Source organism: Chiroxiphia lanceolata, chromosome 4 (genome assembly GCF_009829145.1).
Source record: "Chiroxiphia lanceolata isolate bChiLan1 chromosome 4, bChiLan1.pri, whole genome shotgun sequence".
Classification (NCBI taxonomy): domain Eukaryota; kingdom Metazoa; phylum Chordata; class Aves; order Passeriformes; family Pipridae; genus Chiroxiphia; species Chiroxiphia lanceolata.
In genome coordinates this window covers 18,521,488-18,539,885 of record NC_045640.1, presented here as the reverse complement: position 1 = coordinate 18,539,885, position 18,398 = coordinate 18,521,488, and the positions used below count along the sequence as shown (strand labels likewise).

Sequence of the window (18,398 nt, the reverse complement as noted above, 5' to 3'; positions counted from 1 at the left end):
TGGGGACAGGACTATTGCTTAGCTGTTTTTATGTTCTGTTACTGTTCTTGTTACATATATCTTTTATTAAAGGGGTGTTATTTCTTCTTTTCTTCCACACTTCCTCTATTAAAGCCCCTTAATTTTTGAATTTACAATTGCTGAAAGAGAGGAGTTTGGTCTGTCTCATAACTCATCCTCTTTAGCAAACATTCCAGTCTCTTCAAACTGAGACAGTGGTTGAGATCCCCAGTCTTTGCTTGCACAACTGAGGCAACCAGCAGCAAAGCTGAAGGTTCCTGATTTTTGCTTCAACAATGCGGTAGTGCTGCTAAGCAAAGCAAATAGTATGCCTGTAACAAGACTAATACCCCAAAGAGGTTTCTAGCAGGGACTTAATCATGAGCTATCTGGCAGTAGTACAACATCCACAGTGCTTAATTGCTTAGATTATCCTCTCTAAGGTAACAAAATCCTCCCACACAATATCTCTCCTTTACAGAACAGGAGCTATTCTTGTGCTGCAGTTGCTAACGCTTTTGAAAACTAACAGTCCACTGGAGGCTGGAGTCTACTTACTTCTGATCCAAAGCACATCCCAGGTACCGTGTGAGGATGAGATACTGGTTACATCTCAGTTCCCAACTTCAACAAACTGCTGCACCGCTCGGTTTTCTAACACTGTGCACAAAGCTCCCATGTTTTACATAGTCCTTTTCCCAGGGAACATCTGATCAACCCATAGACATCTACCAGCTACTGCATAATCTGCCTTTTAATTTAATATTTTTCAATCAAAATTAAGACACTGACAAGGAAGAAATTCACTCACATATCTTTGTTTCAGAGAACTTCTTCTGTTGCTGTACTAACCTGGCTTCTATTACCCTAATTCCAGTAGAAATTTTCCCAACATGAGCTTACTACTGTGTTTTCACTGGAGATGCTTGTGAAGGCAGATTAAAGGTCATTTTGGAGAAAGAAATTGTTCCTTCATAATTTTGCATTGGAAAACTGCTGGTTAAGAGTTGAAAAAAAAAAAAGGTCTCACTTTTGCAGGTTAAAATATTCAGATTAAAGGATTAATGGGAAAAAATGAGGTCTAAACTTTCAATAATAAGGAAATACTGCTACAAAATGGCAATTTCTGTTGTCTAAGGTGGTCTCATACATTTTTCCTAAAAAATTATATGTGGCTGTTCTTGTCATGATAGGAACTTATAATACTGCATTTAACTGGAAATTTATGGAATTTTACTTGTGTATTCTGGACCTTTTAAAACGATGCTAAAACCTGATAAAAATATTGTCCTATCCTTCCTATATCTTCATGATTTTAAGTATTTCTTGGTTTATTTTTTTGGGGTTGGTTTGGGTTTTTAAAAGCTTTGAATCCCTCGTAGTATTCACAATAAATTCAGCTTGATTTTAATGCTTCTGCAGTGACTACTGCAAAGCTTCTTAACTTTTACACTATAATGCAGTCAATGTATTTATAGTTCTTGAAAATGTCACATGGCAATGTTATACCAGGGACAGCACATCTCAGAGACTCTTTAATATGTCTGCATTGTTGTATTCTATTTGTAGAGGCATTTTTGTCAGTGGCAATGAAGAAACAGAGCTGCTGCAGCAGCTCTTTCAATAACGTTCAAGCTTATAGTTGACCCGAGGGGCTTACATTATGACATTCATATTTAATTTAACAATAAATCATATTTTCATGGACTACAGTATTGCATTATAATCTCACTGTTTTATGTGCATGGTAATGCAGCAAAAGCAGGCTTGTACATATCTACAACACAGACTAAATGGTTAGTTCACGAGAGCGAGCTCTAAGTGACGAAAATATAGAAAAGGTTTTGTAACAATTCTAAGAAGTCTGAGGGAAAAAGAACACAAAAAGCTATCCAGAAGGAAATGCACTTAAAAGTTCAATTTTTTAAAATCTTCCTTAACTGCACCACCTTGCTTACTGTCAGTTTTAGTTCTGCTCTGCACTTCCCATTGCAGTCAGCATTCTCTGTATCTCATTTTCTCTTCTGCTTCATTCAAGCATATTTAAGGAGAAAATTAACACCATCTGAATCTTAAGCTTTACCCATCCTTTTCTGCTCACAATCATTTCTCCTATTTGCCCTGCATCCTTTACTGCTGACCTTCTAGCTGACTCCAAATTAAATGTTCATATGTTTCCTATTTACTTCCAAATCTAGTCCTGCTTGTTCACATTTATTCTTGCTCATCTCCCTTTTATTTGCCTCTGCTCATATCACATCACATCATCCTCAACTTCTTTACTTTCTATTTCTACTAACTTCCAGTGCCTACTTCTTGCAGCCCTCTGCAACCTAAAACTTATTTAATTAATTCTTCCCTCCCCATCAGCATTATTAATAATCTTCTACCAGTTGGACTATGAAATACCTTCATTTCTTTTCTCCATCAGCTGCCTCTGGCAATAGTTTGCCCATATTTGCACTGCTCTCCTCCACAGACTTTATGAAACTACATTATCTCTTTTAGAAGATGCCACTTTTCAAAACTAAATACTTTCAACTACTTTTTTTTGGCAGCATTGATCCTTGGTCTAGATGTCATGCTTAACATAAATTACATAAAATTAAGGAAGAGCAACTGTCATAAAAACCATTTGACTATTCTGACCTATGTTCTCTCTTTACCTCTCATCCAGCTTTTTGTTCATCATGTCTTCATGCATTGTATCTAAATTAGATTTTCAGTTCCTTGGGGTAAGAAGACATCACTTTTATTTATCTGTAAAGCACCGTGCATGCTTATGGCTCTGTAGAGGTGCTAAACATGTATATCCACATTTATTAAAATATTGATGCTTTTATCTATTCATATATTGCAAAAGCAACATGGCAGCAGCTGTACCCATCTATAACAGCAATGATATGATTTATAGTAGCTGCATGCTCTTTGCTTTCTGTTTTCTAGTTTGTTTTTATATTGCTCTTTCTGGTCTTGTTAACTAACTAAAAACCAAAAATCTCAATTTTCTGTGACAGCATAGGGGTAACATACAGCGGTTTTACTACTTACTCATATACATGATCACAGTCTTAGGTGAAGTATGATGTACCAACTCAAGACTGCTCTTGCCCTCCAAGATCTTGTAATTTAAATAGTCCTGATGACAGTAAAAATGGTAGAAATTTTGGGCATGTAGCTTGAGAGATGTTGAAGTATCTGACTTTCAGGTTACTAGAGCATAGATCTTTCTAAAATGCAAGATCTTGAAAAGGGAAGATCCCTATTATTTCGAAAATTTTGGCTGTCAAAATTAACATAGTTAGTGTAAACATGTATCCTAAAAGCTAGGAAGGTTTTTAATGAAAAAAAAGAAGATAAAATGGGGATACTATCAATCCAATACAACATACTAAAATATTTTTATTAACAAGTGCAGTAAAAATTGTACATATACTCTCCTTTGTAGTGAAGCATATTTATTTCTTTGTTAGTCCAAAAAAGTAAGTAGACATATCCAAATCCCTCAGCAGAATCCCTGAAGTCCCCTAACATGACTCAGAGCCTGTTGCATGAATGAGCCTGTACTAATAATTTCAAAAGTTAGGTCAAAAGATAAGAAACTGTTGTAGAGTAGACACTGAATGCAAAGCAATTAAACTGTTCTGCTTCATGTAACACTTAATAAATGGTTAAGCATTTAAGCATTGAATAAAGTGAACATCTTTGAGTACCCTGTTTTGCATCAATCTGAGCTGAAAACTTGAAATGGGTTGCTCATTCCTGGGTCAGTACACATAGAGTGGCCTTGACAAACTGTTTACTCAGAGTAGCAGGAAAGAAGTTACATGGGGATAATGTTACTGAAATGTCTTCATAGAGTGCCTTACAGCTGATGGATTTAATAGCTATATTATCTTTGCATAGAGGGACCTGTTTCAGCCAGCATTCCACCATGTTTTTTCAGTGAATAAAATGATAAAGATCAATCCAACTTAATTTTGAACTGCATATATAACTAAATCCATGTAAGGTTGCACTAGTAACAGTCAGATTACACATGTATTTAAAAGCTTTGCTGGACTGAATGGTAAAGCTTAATTTTACTCAACTCTTGATGTTTCCCAATAAGCATCTACCTCCAAGCTAGTCCCCCTTCATTCCTTACTATGCATGAAGAGAACAGCATCAACAAATGTATGAAAGTGTGATTCATCAGACCTACCCTAAATGTTTACCTCAGGATAAGCCACTGCACATTGTAAAACACTGTAAAACAACTAGATTCGGTAAATGAATTCTACTGCATCAAACACTGAGAATCCAGTGTTTTTTCATTTCTTTACGTCTTCAGAGAAAGTCCAGATATCTTGTCTACAAAATTATAAGTAAAACTCCTTGAAAAATCTGCTGTCACATGCCAACTATTAATTTCCAGACATGGGGCCAGATATGGCACAGCCTCAGAAGTGCTCTCCTAAGACAGCTGGTAACTGGCCTGTCTGCTTCAGATACAAATGGGCCCTACCAGTTGATTTCAGTGCCAGAAAATTGTACTTTGCATCTTCTACTTAGTTGTAGAAAAAAAATGTAATTGGCATGGATGACAAGTGTAAATTGCAACTTTAAATGAAAAGGAAGAAGATAGAAAGGTAGCTTTTAAGTGAACATTCTAACAAAGTAAGGATAAAAGAAAGAATATAAACAGCAAAAGTAAAAAAAAAGGCATGAGGATGGAAAAATGGTTACAAAAAACTATTGAACTATGATAGGACATTCATGATTGTGATCACTTTGGACAAATACAACAGGGATGCTGTTATCTAAATGAACTGGCATCTTAAAGTACATTTCACTGGATACATAGTGAAAAGACCTACTTTCTGTAAATTACCTTAGAGAATACGACCAACAGAAGGAAGGTAAGGAAGGAATTTCTAGAAGATTGGAAATTGGACCAATATAAAAACTATAGATAAAGCGTAAAAACAGAGTTTTCTCAGTGCTGAACACTTTCGACCACTTTGACATAAAGGCAGAAGCTGAGTTATAATGACTTAATGGCCCTGTAGAGAAACAATTTGTTACACAGACCTCATTGTGTGTGGGAGGTTGTATTGTGCAAGGATAATATGAGATGGAATGGTCAGGTTTTTAGATCCCCTCAACTTTACATTCTTCACAATGAGAAGTATGAATGATAATCACTTCTGAATGTGGTTGCTTTGCTCAATCAAGAACTTGACCTTACAAAACTGAGTTTAGAAATTATGTATATATGGAGTACCTTTTCATTTGTTTCTACACTAAGATGTGGGGTACAGCACTAAAACTATTTGTTTTCCTTTCAGCTAAATATTTTTTCCAATCAGATCACTTTACTCTGATTTACAGAAGTTTTAGCTTCGAGAATCATTGGTCATTGCTGAATGAAAATAAGCACAAAGTAAAATTATATTAAGTTTGCACAATTGATCTTTCATAATTTTAAATATCTCCTTTTAAAATTTCCTGTAAAATCAGCCTGAAATACACCAATCATTGACTGTCATCAAGTACAGCAGGGTCACTTTGGGAAAATCCATTCTCACTGATGTAAATTATAGGGTTATTATATGTATCCTAGAACAAGAGAGCAGAAGTTTTATTCAGAACAGATGTAAGAAAGCCCATAAAATCAGATGCATTACCCTCTATCTTTTCTAAGCTACAAACTAAAACTAGTTTTCACCAAATTGCACTGACCCTATTAACTTAATTTTCCATGAACTGACCTTTTATGACTAACAATGGAAAAGCAAAACTGTGCAAATATCCATGAAGACAGTGAAATGACTTATTTTAATGAGAAGACTAAAATATCTTTCCTGCATTAGCATCTGCTTATTGTCACTGCTCCTTAACCCCTTGGTACTGGCAGTCACCACACGTCCCATTGCCAGGAGTAGATTCATGCCAGGAAAGCCTTACTGCTGGCATCAGAAAGATCATTTCTGGAGTTCAAAAGATGACATAACACTGGTGTGTCATTTCGAACTGTAAAATTGCTATCAAGTACAAAGGCAATAGGAAAAACACTAAGGTTCCTACTCTTTATAGCCAACGAGCAAAAATTAAATTATGAATCCCAAGGTGACTTGTTTATTTATATCTTGTACAACGTCTTATGCCAACCAGATGGGCTCCTCAGAAATCTTCAACAGAATTCAGAGAGGTTCTATCAATCTGAGTTCAGAGCTATAGGCACAAATCCACAGTCTTTTCTCCAAATACCTTACCACAACTGCATCAGCATGTGATTTTTATGCTTTATAACTTGCCTTGTAAGCTCTGGTACCAATACTGAGGCTATACCTTTTTCACAACCACCTATAGCAACAACATAAGGCCCAGTAGTAATGACCACTCAGTCTCCAAATGTTCTGAAGCAATAATTTACATGAATATGAATGGCCTCAACAATCTTTTCAGATCTCCAGTGTCCTCTGTTTTCCAAGGATTGAGGTAAGCCAAAGTGACACAGGGAGTAGGATGCCATTTCCCAGGTTATTAATGGTTTTGCATTAGTAATTGACTCCTGAAAATATTAAAGGGAACGAAGAAGAGTTAATAATAACTTTATTACATTTTATCATTTAAAAAAACCTCACTGCACATCTTCTCTGTTATAAGATGCAAATATTCCCTCTCAACTGCATGCTGACTACAGTTACAAGACCCTAGAGTTGGCAAAAATGCTCAGCACACAAAATCTTCCAACCAGGCACATAAAATGAAATGAGGATGCAAATTTTCAAAATAGATCAGTGGACAGCAATTCCCCAAGAGAAAAATAATTCTGATGGGTGCTGGTCACATGAAAATATAATCCTTTCATTTAAATGCCTGAATGGCAGCCTGACTGCATGTGCAAGATACAAGCGTGTTAGAAAAAGCCTGATGTTTGAGAGTGTTACAGGTAGATTTGTTCTAATGAAAGCATTTCTCTCCTTGAGAACTGTGTCTTTTAAAGAGTTTAATGCCACACTCAGCAAGGTAACTAAACTGATCTTTTACGATTTGAACTTGGTTATCTGGATTAGCTGTTTTCTCTAGAATATTCTATTCTTCATCACTGTGCCAGCATCAAGACAAAGATACTGTCATATATTCAACATTTTGCAATAGTGTGAATTCAACAGTTCCCTCATTAGATCTATATGGGATTTAAAGCTTTTCATTGTGTTCCAGTAGATTTTAGATGGAGTTTAAGGCACTGGTTTCTTTAGCCATCAACTTGAATGGCTTGGCAATAGTTTATCGAAGAAATCATCTCTCATCCTTTTACACTGCCACTGCTGCAGACTGCTCGGTCCCTCTAACTGCAAGAAGGAATTAGCTCACCTCTCTAAAAGCTCATGACTTCCAACCTTTCTTGTCCCCTCTTGCTAAGACAGAGATCAACTTTAATTTCCTGGATGTGTTGTTAAAGTTGGCCAGCACTAGGGATGTATTTCTAGAGGCTTAAAAGAAATTCACCTTCTGTTCAGATTTAGCAGTGGCTGACATGAATATGTTTCCTAAAGGACTATTTTTATGCTGCTGAGAGGTCATTGTAAGTTTAAATATCAGGATACTTTAAGCTCTCAAATAGGTGTTTTTAATTTTCCTTACATCCAAACACAACTGTATTGCTTTTAAGCTTTCTGAGAACACTAGATATTGAAATATACATCATAAGCTCTGGTTCAAAGAGTATCAATTAACTTGCTCTTTAACTTGAACTATCTGGTTTAGTGTGGTAATTGGAAAAGGCCAACAGTGGCCTTGAATTATTATTTGTTAAGCTAAGAGGCTCCAGCCAGGAATAGGTCTCTACTATGCTGATGGAATATAGAAATCAGTCAGTCTTTGCTTCAGAGACTTGGGCTAAGTATACCAAAGTGTTTAATAACCTCAGAAACCTAAAATTCATAATATTTTTGTGAGTCTTAGACTACTATATATCCTAATAAGTCATAGGTGCTTATGAAATATGTATCCCAAGGTCTTGCTGCATTGAAACACAGAACTGAGAAAGGTCTACAGAAGTTGAAAGCGCAGCAGAGAGGAGGAAGAGGAAGACTAAGTTGGAAGTTAATAAAATATATGCTTAGGAGGTTATGTATGGCTTAGATAATTATTCTTAACAGTTTCTGAACCAGAGATTTTGTTTAATCCAAAGCAGGAAACTTGTTCTATACTTTTACCATATATTTCTTGCTATTTTCAAGTTCAGTTTACTGTGTATTGATGTTTAAAAATGCCAAAGCAGAACACCATACTACTTTCTTCCTAAAAGGATATATTAGACTTCAACTTAACCCAACTTCAAATGATTGATCTGAAGAATTTCTGCCAAATAGCTTCTGCCAAACAGCAATCAATTATGAACCCCAGATTTAGACAGCGCCTTGTCCTAAACAAACAAGTGCATAGACATCCCTTAGCACAGCAAGACTCAATAAGATTGTTTACAAAGTAATTCACAATAAATCTGCTTTTCCTTCCGAATGCAGCACCAAAGAAACCACATTCTGAGGAAATGCGCACCTGTGTCTGAGGATGCACCCATGTAAAGAGAAAGGAATACACCAGAATTATAAATTTTGAAAAGAAAATTCTTACAATTTGCAAGAGCAATTAGCAGCAAATACATCTTCTTACTGTAACTTTTGAATGGGAACCTGTTTGACTTCAGTGGGACTAGGTGTGTGTTAACTCTTTGCTGGTGGGACCACAAATTTGACTACATAAGCTTAAACTGTGAAAAAAAAAATCCTTTGCTGGTACAGGATCCTGTTCTACCATATTGAGAGGAATGCTTACCTAGGGGACACCAGCATTTCTCATTCTAATTTTCAGATTATAAATTATACAGTACAATTTATAACATTCAAGTGTAACCAGCTATCATTTATTTTTTACATCTCAATTAAACACCAATATTGAAAAAGATTTATGCTTTTGATAGGAAATGAAGAGAAATAGAACTGCATCTCTGAAAAATGTGAATGTCAAGTCAATTTTCCAGGTTGTCTCATACCTTCCACAGTCGGCTGATCTAGTTTCTCTGTCTGTATCTGCAGGTCAGATAGAAGCAGAAATACAGAAGAAAACATTTTTCAGAGGAAGTGTATTTATAAGGGGTTTGAGCAGATATTGCAAAATTTTGGGATTAGAGATATTAAGGACCACTTTGTCACTGGAAAGTGAAGGATGTTCTTTTCTCTTTTCTGTCATTATCTCTCCCCATCCTGATTCCTCACCTTCATGCTGAAGTGAGGTAAAACATCAAATTCTCACAGACTCAGTACTCCCATGTCTATAATTTCTGTTTTCTTCTGCACCAACCCCTAATGTTTAGCAGGTGTTTAGCTGCGATGTTTAGCAGCTCACTTGTTCTGCACAGAGCACCTTTTAGGGTAAAAATAATTGTACAGAAATACTTTTAAGACTTGGTGTAAGCTTGAACCTAAAACCTGACATGCCTTAGGAACAATACATCTACAAGATCACTGCTTTAAAAGACCCTTACTCCACTAACTTAGAAACAGTGGATTTAAAGGTTTTCAAATGTCCTACATCTTAGGTGTGAAATTGGTAGTGATTCATTTGGTGTGAATGATTTTATTTGAAAGGACATAGCTTTAAGCTTTCTAATTTTTCACATGTTCTTTGTAAAAATGTTTATATAGAAGATGATGGCCTTTCCATGCTATGCAGTTACAATTGCTTCAACAGATCACTGCACAAGAGAAGTGAACTCCTGCTTAATGAAATCTGGCCTACTTGGAGTTCTGCCAATGCCCTTTCGTTAAATGTAAAGTTCATAATATTAATCAGGCAACTGCTTATACTGGGGATCAAGTGAACATTTTCTGAAATTAAAGCTGAGTTTTGTCAAAATGTTAGCTTTCCTTACCAAGTACATTCAGAATGTCTGCTTGCTATCTCCCACTCTGACAACTAAGTAACAAAGCCCATTCAGTCGGGAGCTCGGTGAGGTTTTACAGTGCCTGCAGCCCCAGTTGAAGGAATATCAGTACAGCAAAGAAACCACAACAACTCAGCCAAATTTAAATTCAACACACCACAAAAAGTGTTCCTAGGGAAAGGCAAGCTGTGCCAGTGAAAGCAGGCCATATATTGTAAATTTTGGTGGCAAAGAAAAGGCTTCCATTCAAGCCTCTCTGGGATACTGGCACAGTTTTTGCAATCAGGCTCTGCAGGGAAAAATGGCTGGTTGGTCTGTTTACAGCAGATTTACCAGCCCCCCTTTATGAAATCTTGAAACAAAGGCTCCTCCACTCTCTGGTGAAAACCTTAATCTGCAGGATGCAGAGGATAGGCTGCTGTCTACTGAACAGCCAAGCTCTACATGACCAAAATTCAGAAGGAAAATATTGCTTCTGCTAGTATCCACCTAGTACAGATAAAAGTAACCTGAACAGCATTTGCAAAGAAGTCCTATCCCTTGTAGCCTTCCATCCTTCCATCTTCAAAACAGGAAATGAAAAGAATTTCCAATGCAAATACTACCCTAGAAGTATAACAATATATATCTTCTTGGTAGAACTGAGATGCAGAAGAGTAGGAGGCAGGAGTGAGATTCAGAGGTTCGTTCAAATATACCTTGATTTTTTTCTCCTCAGAACATTATCCTCCCAGCATACAAGAGACCTCAGCCAACTACTTTGATTCTCACATCCTAGCTGGTTCAGCTTCAGTTGCTTTTATTCTTCACAATTCTCTTTATTTCTTCTTTCTTCCATTCCCTGTGTTCTGTAGGAACAACTGCCCTTTCCTGTCTTTTCCTGGTGAGTGACCTTAATATCTCCCCCATCACCACCAATGGAATTAAAATAAATGAATCAGAAGTGAAGCAAATTTTATATCTGACTTCTAGCAATCTGACCAGCTTATTTATGGGCTGTATCCCTTTACATATTTACACTGCCTGCTGAGTGAAAACCCTTCAGAGCAGGGTCTGGCTTCTGTTTGTCAGAGAACTAAGTTCCTATCTGAGTCTGAAGAATCCTCTTCAATTTTCTGAAGAAAAATATCTGGGAAAAGTATGTCCCTCAGTGCAAAATAATCAATCTGAAGTTCAGTACATTAGAGTATACTGATAAGCTATCTAAATGCACTTGCCAAATAAGATAACTTGTCTATTGTAAGTCATCCAAAAATATTCTCATGGCTAGGATCCCTGTAAGTATAAACATTCTGATGAAGCAAAATGATTTAGAGTTACAATTAAAAAAACTGGAGTAAGCAAAAAGATACATAGGAAACATAATAATAATCCTATCCCAAAAGATTGTGCTATCCAAGGGGATCTACAATATTAATTAGTAAGTTGTTGCAAACCTATAAAAAAATCATCCCATAATTACTCTGAAAAAAGTTGCAATTTCAAAGCTACACTGCAGAATAGCATACTGGATTAATTATGCCAGACTGCAGCAATAACCTTGAATTAAAGCTGCAACCTTCTATTTTTAAGAAACAATTGCCTTTCTGGTTGATGAAACCTGTCGTCCCATCAGGTAACAGACGTGACCAGGAAAGAGAAAAGCGATAATGAGTCAATCCAAGCTGTTTGATACATTTCAAATCTTCCTCCCACAGAGTGTAGCTGCCACAAGCTACATCACCAGTCTGGTTCTTGAAAACTCGATCTCCTCCCTGATGGGTGAATATGTCCCAGACATTAGGGCCCTTTCCATCTGCATTCCAGCCTTCTGCTTGAAGAACAAAACTTGGTCGTTACACTTTTGACATCAAAAGACATATGTTGCATATAAATATTTATCACAAAGTAGGCACAAACCCCTTAAAATCCCATGGGCAAAATGAGCATTATTCCCTCCCTGCTCCTTACTTTATTTAAAGTAACTAGGAACTTTCAAGCATTAATACATATTTGCATTAGGTTTTGCAATTATTCACATTTTTGCTTGCTACTAACAATTTGAAAATCCTGTTTTAAAAAAACATTCAGAGTTGTAACACTCTTCATAGTTCCTTAGCCAAATATCAGATGTTTGCCACTCTTGAGATATTATAGGTTTTCACAAAGGGCATTTTCTTATGCAACTTCCATCCATAAATGTAAAAGATCAGTCCGTATCAAAGAAAGCCTTTAGGGTATGAGAAATACATCCAACAAATAGGCACTTATGGCTTTCAGGATGTCCTTTGAAAAGCTTGACAGTTTGTTAAAAAGAAAGGAATGCCATTATGAGCCATGGCCCTAGGCATATACAAGCTGAATTAATAACAACTCTGCAAAACTTCTGCTTTTTGTTTAGCCAGACATTCACAGAAATGAATTTTGAATGCTCAAAACCGCTGCACCATTTTCCCTAAACTTTCAGAGTTTTGGGAAATTTCTTCACAATTCCAAAATTGAGATAAACAGATTACCTTTAAAATATTCAAAATTTAGTTTTTGTCTAACATTTAACAACATATAGTATTTAATCCAAATAAATGCACATTTTTCAGAGCAATGCTGTAGATGAGAAAAATATTTCATTTTTTTACGTAGAGAGCTCTGTAAACTTACTGTACTCCGTAAACCCCTGCAAAGTGTGATTTAATCATAAAATTGCAATTAGTCTCGAAATGGCCAACCTCATTTACCACCAAGATTTTTCAGAGTCCCCGTGAATGCAGGGTTCCAGGATTACTCTTTAAAAACTAAACCGACACTGTGTGTTAAAATTATGTATAAATTAAATATCAGTTGGGTTGGAAGATTAATACCTATATAATAGCTACATATCAATCCTCAATAAAAGTGTTTTAATAATCAATTAGTATCATAGAAATTAGAGATGGAGGAGAACTATTAGGAGGTCATTGAGTCCATCCCCTGCCAACGCAAGATTGCTCCCTTAAGTGTATTCAGTACTTAATACACATCTGTCTTATTAAATCTAAGTTTAATGCAAGGTTAAGCATATTGAAGACACTTAATTTAAATCGTTACTAAAATCTGTAATATCATTTCTATAACCTAGCTTTTCAAAGATCATTGTCACATTTCATGATCTTTACAGAGTTTTATTGCAGCACACGAACACTGATACATCTACATTTGGTTGGTCAGTAAATTAAATTTTACATGGGACAACCTTCAAAGTAGGTCACATTTTAGATCCAGACAGTTTGAGCTTCTCTTAATCTCAGAATTTATCACAGACTTTGTGCTCTCTCTGTATGCTCCTTGGAAAAATACAGTACTAAAAGTTTTCTATATCCTGTATCTGACTTCAAACATGACTACTGAAATAAACAGTCATTTGAGAGAAGCGCAGAAAATAAATAACAGTAATTCTTTGGTAGTACCTAGAATTTAGAAGCCGCTAAGAGTAGGCTTTTTGCACCATATCAATATGACACAGCTCCTTTTTTCGCTATGGTTGGAGTTAAGGAAAGCCAAAAGCTGCAATAACGGGCAGCTAACACAGCTTCATTTAAGAACCATTATCTAGAGCAGACGCTGAATGATTTCCTAGTACCTGCCTGCCTTCCTCCAGCAAAGGAGATGGGAGGGAGGGGGAAAGGCATTTGATTTTCAGCGGAGTATACAGTGCTACTCCAGTGGTCATTAGCCACTACAAAGCCCTGACTGGGGCTGTAGCAAACAGACCCACTTTCAAGCATTCCTCATACTGTTCGAAGAGCCTCTTTGTACAGCCCTGAGTATCTGAGCTACCAAAATAAAGAGTAGGAAGGAATTCAACCAAGGCAACAGAAAGCTCTACATACACTAACACCTCCTGCTGAGCCACAATTAGTCTACACAGAGCTCTCTCTGCTTCAATGAACCAAGCTTGGACCTCTAAGTATGCTCAGAAACGTCCATGCTACACAGCACTTCATAGTGTAGACATAACCAGAGTTTTAGTGTGCTTTGGGGCTAGGAAAGAACAGTGATAAGGAACTGATTTTACATTTAATACACTTAGGTGAGACTTAGATACCAAATCAGCACATGAAATCATCAAATTAATAATATAAATTATTATGATACATGTTCCCCATTCTCTGCAATTATTACAACAGAAAAAGTAGAATGCTTTTCCATTTAAGTGCAGCTAGTAAAGCAGGAATATTACTGATCAGAGTGTGCAAGTTTTCATGCACTTTTCCAAGTACACTTTTCTTCTAATTCAGTTGTGTTTTCACCTCTTGGAGTGAAATTTTCTTGGTCTGGTATCTGACCAAAAAGTGAAATTTTGTTAATGCAGTTTGACTATTTGGCATATGAAAGAAGTGAAAAAAACCACTTTTAACATTATAAGAATTTTCTGCAACTTTTCCCTCTCTCTCTTAAAAAAAAAAAAATCAAGCAGAGAGTTGAAATTTAGCATAGAAATGGCCCTCAGTAAGAAGAAGTGCTTTTGAGTGTTCTGGTGCAAATTGATTTTGATTTGACTGAGTCATGAACCTTTGAAATCTGCACTTTGAGCATGCAGAGTACAATTGGTATGATTTTTTAGCGCTTTGAAATATACAGAGTGGAGAAGGTTGTGCTGTGCATAAATACATAGCTTACAGTAAAAAAAATAAAGTAGCCTGTCAGCCCTTGCCTCATCCACTGTGTATCTTGTGATATGTGCAGCAACTGAGTTTGGACTCTACAAGAACTATTGCTTCAATCATGCTGCCTCTAAGTCGGAAGCTGCACAGCCTCCAAAGCTTTCAGGAGAAGGAATTCCCTGTTGAGTTTCTTACTTCTGCAAGAAAAGGGTCATTTGAGTAGTGTCTAGACCATATTATAGATTTATTTTTTTTAACGTTTTTTCCCACTCAGAAGCCTTAAGAAAGCTCATTAAAAATACATTAAGAGAACATTAAAATTGCACATCTAGCCACTCAAAAGGCAGGAAATTATAATGTCATTCTATATGCACACACGATTCACATTTTAAAAATTAGTTAGTAGAGCTGTGTGAATTGCAGGACTCCAGTTAGAATCTGGCCCAGAATATTGATTCCCTGGGAACAGCGAGCTGTGCAGTCTATTAGGTGAAGTGAACTGAGCTCGTTAAAAGGTACCGAGCATGGGCAAGTACTCTCAATTTCAGCAATAACCAAGAACTAAAGGCTACATCCTCAAAGACAATTTAGGATCTACAACTCCCATTTAGGTACGGAAATCAATGGGATTTAAGTGCCTGTATGCTGCAGGGCATAATATGAGAAAATCAGGTCTATATATATTTTGAAGATTTCTAAAGACACAGTTATGAAAGGATAAAATTTGGAGGGGTTATGGCTGTGAGTGTCCCTGTGTTTACATGTTTATGTGTTTATATTCCCTAACCTGCAGCACCTTTTCATATTCTGCTGGACAAATCACTTTATCAACCCCCCTATTCAGCTGGGAACATGACACATGTCCCTGGGGGATGATTTCCACAGATCCAACTGTTAATCTCTCAGTTCATTGTTTTTCATAATCTTTGGAGATGAGTATCTAACCAAAGATTTCTTGTGAGTACCACTGTCTGATGAGGCAATTCTCCTGTCCAGTCTCAGAATAGCCAATAGTAATCTACTTAAATTAGCTCTAGAGAAAGGAAATAAGCAAGAAATAGTTGAAAAATTACTTATATCTGCTTTTTAACACCCTACTTTCACTAGCTAGGGAAGGGTTCCTCCTCCATTACCTAGCCACATTTCTGAGATTTGAAACATCCTTTACACTCTTCTTACTGTTTAAGTGAGAACTGTTTAAAAAGAAGCGCTACATGATTTGCATCAGATGTAGTGTCTACATAACGAGGCAAAGATCAGACACTCTCCTTCCTGGATCCAGACTTTTCGTTCACTTGAAACTTCCTTAACACTTCGACAGCTAAAAATTGACACCTTCAATTTGATATGGTGTTGTAGCTGCACCCCAAGCAAATCCAACTGGAAAAGCAATATCCTCTGGCACCAGTTGCAGAGGACAGGTGAATACACAGCATTATGTGTGCTGTGGAGATGCTGGCTTCATTTGCAGACAACCCTTTCTGGCTTGATCACTCTTCCACTTTTTACAAGCAGATTCTAAAGTGAAGACAAAAATAAACCCTGTGCAGCTTCACACACTGAAGGGTAAGCCATGCACTTTGCATATCTCAGGATTAAAGCAGAAGGTTCAGTCTGTTATTAGTGAAAGTGGAAAAGGCAGCAGTGGAAAAGCCCAGGGTGGTCACGGTAAAGGGGCTCCTCCTAGTAAAAAGTATTAGTACACAGAACAGAACTCTGTTTCCCTTCACTTCCCTCTCACCTCCTACCTCCCACACAGAGGACTTTGTGGGCCCTCTACTCAACATAAATCCTTTAGTCACCAGGTAAAAAGTAATTTCCTCCTCTTCCAGTAAGCTTCAAAATCCAGCAACCCCTCTTCTTTTCTGGCATCAAAATTGTTTTTCTTCTCCTTCCCAACACCAAAAAAACTTGCCTGCAGTGGCTGAGAAAGGATGTTTTAGCCATTACATGTTTCGCAGGGGAAACCAAAGAGTAGAAGAGCAAGATTTGTATGGGAGTACAGACAGAACAGCCATCTTTCTCCTTCTTTAAAACTCCGTGGATGCTCATTTTTTTAGAGCAGCAATGACAACCTTATGGCATGTGTGCCAGAATCAGCATCTGCAAAACAGCCCTTAGGTCTCTTCCTCTACCTTCTGTCAATGCTGTTACTGCTCTCCTGTCAGCGGGCTGAAAAGGGAGCAGCAGCAGGAGGAGAGTCAGGTAACAAGTGAGATGGGTTGAAAGTAGCTTACTGTCCCCTCCCAGAAAACTGCAACACCTGGCACACTAGATGGCACTACTGCAAATTTTTATTTTTTTTTTTACGTACTTGAGCTTTCCCCTCATTTATTATATCACTACATTCGCACCGCTTTTGCCAAGGTCAGTATCTGCACCTATTGGACTGCAGGCTGTAATGTACAACCACTAGTATTTTTTATTCTTTACTCCACTTCTTGATTTTGAAATCTTTCTGGGTGAGGACCTACTTCTGCAAAGTATTTTACATGTAACTGACACTTTCTTTGATAGTGAAAATAAGAAACCTTAACACATACAGAAAAGCCACTAATAAACTCAATGCACATACTTTTGCCAGAAATGCACAATAAAAGAGTCAACTTCTTAAGGAAAAAAAAATCCTTTGTACAGATGCAGAGAAGTTGATTTAATTCCAAAATGCACATTGCAGAACCAGACAGTGCAGATGCAATGCAAAATAAATCAGGCTTTCACAGCAGGCAAGTATTTCCTCAAGTGTCTTTCAAAGGAAAGGTAAAAGCACCTTGAATACAAAGGAACAAAGGGGGAAATGAGGTACAACATGCTAACTTATTCCCAAAACACATGCTGACACATGGTCTAGACAAACATACACACGGTCTAGACAAGCATACATATCCTTCACGTGTATTATACAGATGACCAAAAATCAATGCAATGAACTAGTTAATGTTTTCTGGTTGAATCAGCCTCCTCAGGCTTTCATCTGCAAGGTAAGGACAGTTAACAGTAAAACTCATCAGAGCCACCTTAAATCATGATCAATAAGTTTTAATGAACCAGAGTAATAATGTTTATTTTTTACATCATTAAATGTTACTAGGTACCTTTGAAAATGTGACATTAAATCTTTTCCCACAGAATAATACAATTCAATTTCACAATAGATATAATAAACATGTAACTCAATAATAGGGGGGAGTGGGGCAGAAAGGAGAGAGTAGCAATAAAAATCCAATAAAAAGTTTTATAAAAATGCTTAACCATAAAAACAAGGCTAAAAAGTGTCACTGCTGATTCCCTATTAGGAATCAACAGAGACAGAGATGGGCTTTAGGAGAGATTGAGTAGGAGGAAAATATTCCATAAGCAGTCTGGGGAAGAGTGAACAAAATTTGTCTCAGAGGTTAAGGTAGATTCACAGTAATGAGATAGCAGGTTATGTCAGATAAGTAGGTAGACACTGAAAGATGCAGAGCTTCAAAATTCAGAGAAGCTGCATTTATAGCAACTAAGCTCAAACTTTTCTGGCAACCTAATTTCTACATTTGTGATCCCATTTCTGGTTGTATTTCTAAATTCATGAACCTGCTCCGTATTGCAGTAGAGGGACTTGCAATTATACTTCCATCAGACCCACTGCATGTGATGGCCTATAGGATGCACCCACCTTCTGACAATTTCCCCTACATCCACAAAATAACCTGGCCCCAACCTGGATTTCAGTATTTCACTTTCCCATTGTTTTGTTCATGACATGTAAGTATAAAACTATGACACCTGTAAGTTCTATCTAGAGTCAGTTTTTCCAGACTAGGTTTAAGGTCTTCACATTTGCACTGACACAGACTATATGT

The 18,398-nt window shown here is 36.9% G+C and overlaps 1 protein-coding gene across 1 annotated transcript in view; it reads right to left on the bottom strand.

The window, feature by feature from the left end:
• Nucleotides 1–5,378: 5,378 nt before the first annotated feature.
• The window catches only part of LOC116785750 (cytosolic beta-glucosidase-like), a 35,035-nt gene continuing 22,015 nt past the window's right edge, over nucleotides 5,379–18,398 (bottom strand). Inside the window, exons 2-4 of the mRNA XM_032685677.1 lie at nucleotides 15,889–15,951; nucleotides 11,517–11,744; nucleotides 5,379–5,404 (exon numbers count right to left, since the gene is read on the bottom strand). Of these exons, the coding sequence (XP_032541568.1) occupies nucleotides 5,379–5,404; nucleotides 11,517–11,744; nucleotides 15,889–15,951 (317 nt within the window). The remainder of the gene's footprint in view (nucleotides 5,405–11,516; nucleotides 11,745–15,888; nucleotides 15,952–18,398) is intronic.